Source organism: Loa loa (assembly GCF_000183805.2).
Source record: "Loa loa unplaced genomic scaffold supercont3.12, whole genome shotgun sequence".
NCBI lineage: Eukaryota > Metazoa > Nematoda > Chromadorea > Rhabditida > Onchocercidae > Loa > Loa loa.
In genome coordinates, this window is record NW_018108192.1 from 625,841 (window position 1) to 636,465 (window position 10,625).

General features: G+C 31.6%; 2 protein-coding genes across 2 annotated transcripts; one reads left to right on the top strand and one right to left on the bottom strand.

The window, feature by feature from the left end:
• The first annotated feature begins 1,998 nt into the window (after nucleotides 1-1,998).
• On the top strand, nucleotides 1,999-4,482 carry LOAG_09337 (hypothetical protein). Its single transcript, XM_020447909.1, has 4 exons — nucleotides 1,999-2,085; nucleotides 2,276-2,362; nucleotides 2,796-2,883; nucleotides 4,113-4,482. The coding sequence occupies exons 1-4, from the start codon at nucleotides 2,013-2,015 to the stop codon at nucleotides 4,153-4,155; spliced, it is 291 nt and encodes a 96-aa protein (XP_020301905.1). The 5' UTR covers nucleotides 1,999-2,012; the 3' UTR covers nucleotides 4,156-4,482.
• Nucleotides 4,483-6,747: 2,265 nt separating this feature from the next.
• Nucleotides 6,748-7,125, bottom strand: LOAG_09338 (hypothetical protein; the record flags this gene model as incomplete). The annotated part of the gene is made up of 2 exons (XM_003144866.1): nucleotides 6,748-6,909; nucleotides 7,032-7,125. Coding segments are annotated over 2 exons (254 nt in total), but the record flags the coding sequence as incomplete, so codon positions are not given.
• Between the last annotated feature and the right edge of the window lie 3,500 nt (nucleotides 7,126-10,625).

Sequence of the window (10,625 nt, forward strand, 5' to 3'; positions counted from 1 at the left end):
TGTGGTGTGTGTGTGTGTGTGTGTGTGTGTGTGTGTGTGTGTGTGTGTGTGTGTGTGTGTGTGTGTGTGTGTGTGTGTACGTGTTTGTGTGTGCGTCTGTATGTGCATGTTGTGTGTGTATCTATGTGTACGTAGATAATTTAGAACAGATCTCAATGGGGTGGCACCATCTCCTCTGACATTTCCTTCTAAGACATCAAGGTCGCCTGCCGACCGATATAACGTTTCGCCTGCAGTAACTTCTGAACTACATTTCAAACCAGTCCTTTATAAAGAAAGTTACATTTTTCTTTACTGAAATTTTTGGAAATTTTCAATTTTAAGATAAACAAAAGTAAAAACATTACATTACAATGTGTTTTTATCCATAAAATGCTTTCTAAAAATCGTTTTTTGTTTTAAAATTAATTCCATTGTGTTCCTCCATTCCTGGCAAAATTTCTGAAAGATTATTTGAAGAATTCATTTTCTTCCATGTAATTACAACTAAACAAATTAAAAATTTCTTCATCAACCATTCATTTTTGTTAAATTCCTTGCACAGTTGAAAATTTCTGATTGGAGTTAATTTTATAAAAATATATTTTTCTCCAATGAAGAAAATAGCAATATGGACTGGTGAGCGAATAAAGGACTTCGTTATCATTACTAATCAAACAGCGAAATCACTGCAGTGACAGATATATGCACAACGAAAACTAGTGGAAGAATTTTCAGAACATGGTTGAAAATTTAATTAAATTCACAGAATTTTATTAAGATTTTGAAGAAAAAATATTAAAAACGAAAATTGAAAATATTAAAATTAAGATTTCGAAGACTGCACGAGTAGTTTTTAATTTCATTATTTATTTGTTTATGTTTATCTTTTAATTTTTTAATGAAATTTAACAGAATAAGTAAAACTAGTTCAACACGACGAAAACTTCGTACTCTTTGCGGAATACATCTTCCAGCCTCAATAATCCACGGATTTCTCATTTTCCTCAAACAAATGTGAATATATGACAGACCCTACTTTTACAATATGACATTTCAACGAGACATGCATGCACTAAAAAGACAGGAAATAAATGAAGCAAAAACTGAACTATTCTCTGTGATCCAAATTTATCTTCTTCGGTCATAAATAAATATGAAATATGTAATTCAATGGCTTAGATCTCTCCACTTCAGCCAATAAAGAAAGAGATGATTTGGATGAGTGTAATAAATGCTTCCCGAGGTACTTGTTGGAAGTAAAGAGCAACGATGAGTATTGATTTAACAGGCCTTCCAATGTGTTTTACCTGAGAGATGATCAAATAAATTTTATAGCGAAATAAGAGAAACATTGACGCTCAAAAATGTGGAATATGCAAAAGTTTTGAAAAGAAAAGCCGTTTGCCGCTTGCATTTTCCTCATATCCGTATGTATAAAATACTCAGTTACTTCGAGCGATCATTCTAATAGTTTTGAAGAAAGTCAAAGGAATTAAAACAGGACACAAGCGATTCAGTTGAAACAACTGTTCGTAAAACGATGCGTTTCCTTAACAATTCCCAGCCTTTCTTTTGGTCTTGTTATCGCTGTATCTTCCACGCACGCCATGCGAACTATATTTGCACTGTTCGTTGCATGCGAAATATCGTACTTGAGCTGATGGAATTTTTTTTCAACCTGGTGAGGATGTCATCAGGTCAAAGTAGCAGTCCCTTTGTTTTCCACTCCTTTTCGCAGTATTTTCATTTTTTACTTTATGTCAACATAATTATCGTTGCATTATGTGCTCGCAATTTCTGTCATTTCTTCGAAATTTCACTTTTATAGTGTTTGCCTAATGCTATCACGCTATACTATTTCATAAATCTTCCTTGAGATCACCTAAGATTTATTGTTTGTTTTTACATCACCGTAGCGTCTTTCTTTCATTCTTTATATCTCATCGAGCGTTTCCATTTATCACTTTCGTCTTTTGATGAGAGTTGTATGAAGAAGAATAACATGAAATACATGTATTCCAGGTGTGGATATGAGTGACTTGGCAGGCCTTATCTACGCGGGAATTATCGTAGCTGGTGGTTTGGTTGGTTACTTCAAAGCGGGTCATTTTAATACCTATTTGATTATTATTATATCATATGGCTATCAGCAAAATGTAACTGATTGTACAAATTATTTCAAATCTTTGTGACTGCTATGTTATGTTCATTTAGGATTTGGTGTAGTTTAGTGTAAACAGTGAGGACGAAAATTTGTTTTTAACAAGAAGTGAGTTTTTCTATTTCTCTACAGGTAGCACCACATCATTGGTAGCTGGACTCGCATTTGGAAGTGCTGCAGGTTTTGCTGCTCAATTCAATAATAATCCCATGCTTTTAGGCAGGTTTTATTCAGGCTTCAATTGCGCTTTGTGATTTGAGTCGTAAGGTCGGGGGAGTTATAGAGAAGCACTGGAAACTTAAATAGCTATGACTACAGAATGAACATTTCTGGACAAAAAGCCTTTCGCTGAAGAACTGTTATAGTTCTTCATTAGTTATTAGTTCTTCATTAGTTCTTCATTAGCTTTATTAGTTAAGATCCACCTTTTAATTTAGTGGTTCTATTTTATTGTTCAACGTGTGGTGACGATCTTAACGACGTACATGAAGCATCTTCGAGACGAAATAAATTGCCGTGGGATCCACCCATTAGTTTACCAACTGGTTTAGTCATGAGTAATTAGATATTGCTTCTCACCAAGTACAACAGCTATTTTTATACCTTATTACATGATTTATTCACATTTTGTACTTTTAAGATTGTTTTGCAGCCGTTAGTTCTGGTCTTACAGTGATAATGGGAGTTCGTTTCATCCAGTCTGGTAAAATTATGCCTTCTGGGATAGTTGCAGTTCTGAGGTAAGTTTCTACATTTTTTGTTATGTCACGTTTACATCGTAAACTCCACAAAATTGTTTGTCTTTCTTTTTACTTGATAGGCTGATGCAAAAGTAGTTGCACTCTCAAGCCTTAAATTTCGAAATTTCCTATGTGGGTAAGTTTAAAACATTTTTATTAAATGAAATAAGGGCTTGAACAGTTAGCGATTTTTGCTTAAAAAAAAGTTTGTCTATTCCTAAGTGTAGAAACTCGTGTTCGGAATTCAACGAATTGTTAGAAGTATTTCTCTGCATTCGTCGTAGAAGCATTTCCATTGCAAAGTGTTGTTGAGATGTTTGAAGAAGTGGTAGTTGGTTAGTGAGAAGTCCAGTAAATAAAGCAAAATCGTAATCCTTGTAATTTTATCCGTCCATCTTCCGAAATGTTGATTGTCTGGGTGTGCTGTGAGGGAAATCAAGATCTTTCCATTGATGAGTGAGAACTGAAAGCACCTCATCGATTTGTCAAATATATTAAGATTTAATGCTTTCATCTGGATTCAAAAAGCTGAGTGACTGCAAAACATCGAACAATGACTTTCGCCTTCTGTGCAAATTTGCTTTGCCACAGGGATAATCGTTGTACTTGATTAATTTTTACCGCACATTACAAATCGTAGAAATGATATTATTACTGTGCAGAATGAGAGAATGAAAGGACATCTTTCGTTAGCTTTATAGACGCTCCAGTTCTTCTGTAACTTCTCTTGGTCGATGTGAATTTTCATAACTTTTCTTGTTTCTCATCCCTGAGTCTCTCGTCTCCTCACACAATGGCTGCATTGTACGTATGTTAACAACCTCTGGACGCTGTGACTTCTGGAAATTGCTGATATCGCGCGGTATTTTCGTCCCTTAGCTGATTTTCAACTTTAGTAAAAAAAGTCACTCATATCTGCTATATATATGTCTGATGTCATTCATTAGTCAAAATGGAATAAGAAATAGCAAATTGCTTCACTGGCAACGTTAATGTTGGAGCTTTCTTTAAAAAAAAAAAAAAATTAAATCCGCTCACAATGACGCTGTTGCTTCTTGTAGAATATCAGATGATATAAGTAGAAGAATGCAGAAAAGCGTGTTTTAAAATGATATTATACCATAGAGAGAATATATTGCAATATAAATTTACAATGTCCATTACTTTTGCATAAACCTAATGTTATTTATCTCTCCATCGAGCTTGATTGAAATTGTATCAGGTTTTAGTCTTGGTATGGTAATTTGTTGCCTCTTGCGTCATATCCACTGAGCGAGTTCGCAAGTTCGTTGGTCACTCACCTGTGATGAATCCTTCATGCTCCAATGCAAAATATGTAAACTCCTCTAGACATATGTTATATATGATCAGTCTTAATTTCCATGAAATTCTTGAGGACTTGTTTGTTCAATGTCATGCAGAAAAGTCACCTGGTAAATCCAAACTTCCTCGAGAATCTGTTCCATTTTCCATTTGGCGCTACTTCTCCTTTACTTGCAAGCGCATTTTCTAATTCTTGCAAAGCGCAAACCCTGACACTCACTGCATTTACTTGTAATAATCCTTTAACTTGTTTATTATTGCTGGTAATCTTTCCACATTGCTTGTTATGCTAATAATGATTCTGATTGTTTTGTAATTTATCTTTTTAAAGGTAAATAATTTATTCTGCCGTGTATATATTTAATGTATTCCTAATTGCATCATTTAATCATATTGTGAATAATTGATGTAAGAGGAACTAGCAATAAATTCAGTAGTACCTATCAACACATCAGGAGTTGCACTTTTTTTAATGCTCAGCAATAACTGTCGCTCGCTATAGTAATAATCTTCAAGCCCAATCTTCCAATCAAATTACACAATCTTCCTGGAAGTTTGGACCATGGAGTAGCTTCAAAAACCGGAAAAAACCTAAGACAAATCAGGCGCTAACAGTTTATTCCAGAGAATTCCAAGCAAGTCTCAAAGTCCAGTGTCACGATTAGACTTTTTTCCCATAGAACAAAACTGCAGGCAAACATGAGCTTGGCAAACGAATCAAGCAATTTCGATTACTTTTGAAAGTAATCAAACAATCAACTTCCCGAGATAGTATTGTAACAGTAAATATGTTTAGTATTTCTTAATTAAGTGAAGAAACCTCGACATGGTATCTCTTCCGGAATAGGTCCTAATTCGAGAAATGCTATCAAATACATGAATGTCAACAGAGGGAATGCATATATAAATACCTGTATTATGAAATCGCACCAATTCTCTACCTCTATCTGGTAATAAATTCATTGGATTATTCTTATGATAATTTACAAGCCCAAAATAAGCGGACCCTTTCGCTCAGTTTTCACCAATGCGCAAAAAAGATGGGGAAACTTTTTCACCAGAAATGCTTAGGGTATTGTATTCGTTTTCAGGATGCTTAATTCTTCATAATCCTTTGTAATAATCTCCAATCCTATTAGACCAGTTCCGATTTCGCTGAGACGGATATTCCAGATCAGAAGTTATTGTTAAAAACATCATGTCAGGAAATAAAATCCTTCTAAAAAATAATGAGCTTGCTTCTAAAACTTATTGTAAGTGGAAACTTCAAAGTACACTCTTGAAGATTTTCGAATTTTCGGAACTGTTATCTGACTTTATTCCTTAGAACGTCTACCTTCTTTCTCCATTTCTCACAATAAAATTCTCCCAAGTTCCAATGCAATATCAGTATAAATATGGTTCAAAATGGTCCAACCACGCTCAAAAACTTTGAACTGTCTCAGTAAACTCCACTGAATTACCCAAATATTCAACGACCGCATATAACCAATTGCATGATAGAAGTGGTCTTCGTAAATGGCTTCAGGAGTCCGGCACTGTAAACCAAAACGATCGTAACACGCATCGTAACAACCCACGCTGTGTCAAATCACGTTGAATATCACCCTGTAAAAGACTAGAAATTTAAGTAATGTGCGGAATATTTTGAAAATCCAAGCAATTATGAGTGATTGCTGAAATTTTAATGAAATCTTAATTTTGAAAACTCTTACAATATTCCAGTATGTTATATGAATCAACTAGCCATAAAAATCTGCGTAATATAAATATGAATATTTCCATAAAAAGAAAACTTCACATATTCAGACAGTATTATTTTCAATCTAGTAAAACTAGAAGTTAAGTAAGGGAAGTTCATATGTGGTTATTCATTAAGTAATTAATACCTGTTGCATGAACGATACTGCCATAAATTACACCAACCCACACTTCATCTGCTTGCAAATGTCATTCAACAGTATCGCCCTTCCTCATTCCATTTACAGTTCCTAGTCGTCACCCATAAAGTTTGAATTGTAGATCTGATCAAATGCCGATTTCACGTGTGGTAATAGCAAAATCAAATAGGCAAATTTCTTGAAAAAGGAATTTAAAATTAGAAACTAAGCTATAATGGGTCAATTACATATTAGATTTGAGATTTCCTCTACTTATTTTACATTTCCAAAACAAAATTAATAGAATTTATTTAATAGAAATGAATGACTCATTCTTGACGATTCAATAAGACAATGATAAAAATATTCAAACCTCCTTAACCAATGAGCTAGGGATGTTTTAGCACTGCTCACTAAAAAAAGTAATATAAGGTATATAAATAGAAAAGTTCCTTCAATCAATTATAGGCCAGTTTTTGACATCTACATTTTATAATTCTAAAGAAGAAACTAAAAGCAATATTCTACTTCCAGAAACTAGCTGCTCTTACGTCATGCATAATTTTTGGTGAAATGCACATCAAAAACCAGTTGCCACAAAGCTGACCACCCATAATTGTTTTGGCACTTTCTGATCGTTTATCGAAATTATAATATTTACCATTCCATTTGAAGATAAATATTATAATATTCACTTTCAAATATATCTCCTGCTCTCAACAAAAATCCTGTGTATAAATTTCCACTCCTAATGTCATCAATTTCACTAGCAAATGATACTTCAGCATGCAATAATGTCAACCACAGAGAGCCGCAATAGGTGCTGGGAAATTGATGAATCCTTCAGATATGATCTAAAAAAAAAGATCGACTTATATAAACTGCCAACATTTTGCCGACCCTTTTCATTTAATTTTCTACAAAAGATATTCTAATTTATCATACCTCACACCATTCATCTTCAAAGTATCGTATGTTTGATCAGCGGTACCAGAATTTTCGATCATACCATCATTGCCTTCATACCAGCGTATCCGAGCTTAATTACCAGACTTTTTACAAAAACCTGCAAAAGAAATGTGCATTTAAATTTTTTAAAATGAAAATTTGAATATTTCAAATGGAAGTAATAAGTACTGTCGCTCAGAGAACATAAACTAAAACAGCGGCGAAAAAGTTTCAAAGACTATCCTTTATCTTGATTGAATATACAAAACAAAACAACCTAGACAACATGTCAAAATGAATTTCAAATTAAATCCCTTCATTTAGGCGTATCATGAATTACATATGAATCCGTGCATAACCATAGCTAAACTGCTGTAAAATAGAACAATAACAAGGGTAAAAGCCATCACATAATAATTCTTATACAAAATCATTTATGATTTCTCGAAGTCCAATATATTATAAAATTGCACAAGGGAAAAAGTGTATTATATATGCAATCAAGACAAACCACTTCAACGTTCAGCACGTATAGATTTTATAGATTAGAATGCAAATTGATATGCAATTAGTTGTATACAAGAAAAAATAAACAAACAATAACATATGTAAAGATGATTTACACACCTTTACACTTAATAAATTCTTTGTATTCATATACCTTTATTTCTACATCTTTGCATGAGTCAGTACATGAAAACAAATACTATTTCGCCAATCTCGTTAAAATCATTATTTAACAGGATTTCCCAAATCATGAGAGCACACGGTATGGCTATTTTACAGAACCCTGATAGCCATCCAGAAGGCAGCTACCAGAAGCTGTTTATTACAGAGATCCATTTGATAAACTTGAAGAATAATGCTTCGTATGGCAGACATGGGTAAGGGTGGGATAATAACAATGAACTTAATTTAAAGTCAAAATGCTGTAACTTCTGAGTGAGTCGTATTTTGATAAAAATGGAAAAGTGACTGCTGTTTAAAATATATTTTGAAGTGAGGTCACCTGTTTCCTATGATATTTAGAAATATAATTTAACATTTGTATTTCACCTCTGACCAGACATCCGACGTCAATTTATTAGTCACGGGATGTAAGTGGCAAAAATCACGGGCCGGATTTCTACTTACGACTAACATTTGTATAATAAGAATAATATGAAATTTAGGAAAAAAGTAGTTTAAATAAGAATGTAATCGATTCTGAAAGAAAAATTCTCTCTGAATCATGAAATGCACCAAAGATCATTTTGCTTGCTCTATCAGTATAGATAGATAGATACATACATACATACATACATACATACAAATACTTGTAAGCTAAGTCGGTTGGCCAAAAAATGTGAGAAAATTTACCAAGATCTTTGGCACAAAACTTACTTAATTCAGCCTGCAGTATGTGTTCTAAATTTGGCCATAACTGTGCTAAAGCAAAAAATGCGCAGAAATACACGTCATATGTATTTAACATACAGTATTCCCATGCTGAAATAGTTACATTTATTTAGATCATAAAACAGAATTTGTTGAAAATGGCCAAGTAAGCCAGTATATTTCAAAGGTTTTTTATAAACGTTCTAACTAGAAACAAATTTTAATCGTTTTTTTTGCTATATTTGGAATAAAATTTTTCATTTCCGTAAATTTACATTTGAAAATTTTCCGAATTTCAGTTTAGCACTATTTAGAGCTCAACAGGAAAAATACAAATTTTGAAATTATTAGTTTGAATAAGGCTAAACTTATGGGAGATGGAAACTGTGCATAATAATTTATGATAATACCAGAGTAATCCTTCCTTATCACCTTATTCATCCATCAGCAATGCAATTGAAAAGTGAACTTTCAGGGGATTGATTTAAATTCTAACAGATATTGATGCAAGTTATGGAATAATCTACAATTTGAACAAAAGCCAGTGCATTTTAATTAATAATTAATTAACTGTCGACCAATCTCGTACAAATACATTGGACTCACTTTCATTAAGTCCAATTAAATTGAATTATAATTTGTTTAATGGATTCTCATTCAAATTTAAAGCTTTATCGTCTTCTCCATGCGTAACTTATGACTAATTTCAAATGAATTAAATCAATTCTGAGTGATATTTTTTTTTGGTAGTATTAGTGCAGTATGAACAAGAACAGCTAAGCTGAAAACATATAATTGCTCCGTAGCAATTTCATTATCAATTAACTAATGAATTTTAATTTTTACTCATAATAAACAGTGTGAGTAAGAACAGCTAAATAACAATTAGATATCGATTAAATTTACATATACAAATCAATTATTTTAGCAACTATCAAACATATAGTGGTCACATTGATTCGGGAAACTCAAGGCTATCATAAGAAAAAATTTATCATCTATAATATCAACAAATTGCATTCTATATTTCCCAGTTACCTTTATTAATTTATTGCAACTTACATTGCAGGTTACACTTGTCTTCTGTAGTGCTTTCAGTTTAACTGCAATAATGTCTTCAAAATAATGCTTAACTAAGGAATGAAAAAGTCGAAAAGAGTAGATCAAATTTTTGTATACTACTGTTAGATAACTTGCTCACGGCACTTGCATGTAAATGCAATTTGCATGTAACATGCAAATTCCAGCTGATAGAAAAAGTGTGCATTGAGGAACATCATAAGTATCACTAATTAATCACAGGAATTAAAATTTTATTACATTATCTAGCAAAACTTTATACGAAATTAATACAAATAGCAAAGAAAATCAGTTATTTAGTTTTGTATTCACATATGGAACAGAGATTGATAAATGATCCTCTAAACATTATTTGATAACGCAAAACAGTTAATGTTATATTCTCTACAAGCAGTTTAGCCTTTCGGCTTTTTCCACACATTTCATCCTTTTATTTTTAATACTAAGGGGGTAACTCAAACTTTACCATCATCTCAAAATTGAAAATAAACTTTGCTATTCATTTTTTTGAGGGGAATAACTGGAATGATAAAAATTGAACGCAAGTTTTGAAAAAATGAAAGAAGGCAAATTTTTGATGAAAAATTAATTTCTGAATATATACAAAGGTAGATAAGCATGGTGGAAAATTTTAATTATCAATATCGCAAGAAATTAATCACAAAATTCACCTTCCTCGTTCCCGAATTGATTATTATTAATATCCCTATTATTCACTACTATTATTATTATTACACTATTATTTTATTATTACATTATTACTCATTTATTATTTTTTGGAAAACTTTTGAAAAAATGAAAGAAAGCAAATCTAATGTTAAATTTAATATTAATATTGAATTTAATCAATTTAATATTAAATTTAATCAAATTTAATATTAATATTACGTTACTGTTTATTATTATTACTAATTATTATTATTATTATTATTATTATTATTATTATTATTAATATTTATAATAATAATAATAATAATAATTATTATTATTATTATTATTATTATCACTATTATTGTTATTATTATTTATTATTATTATTATTGTTATCATTATTATTATTATTATTATTTATTATTATTGTTATTATTATTACTATTATTATTATTATTGTTATTATTATTATTATTATTATTA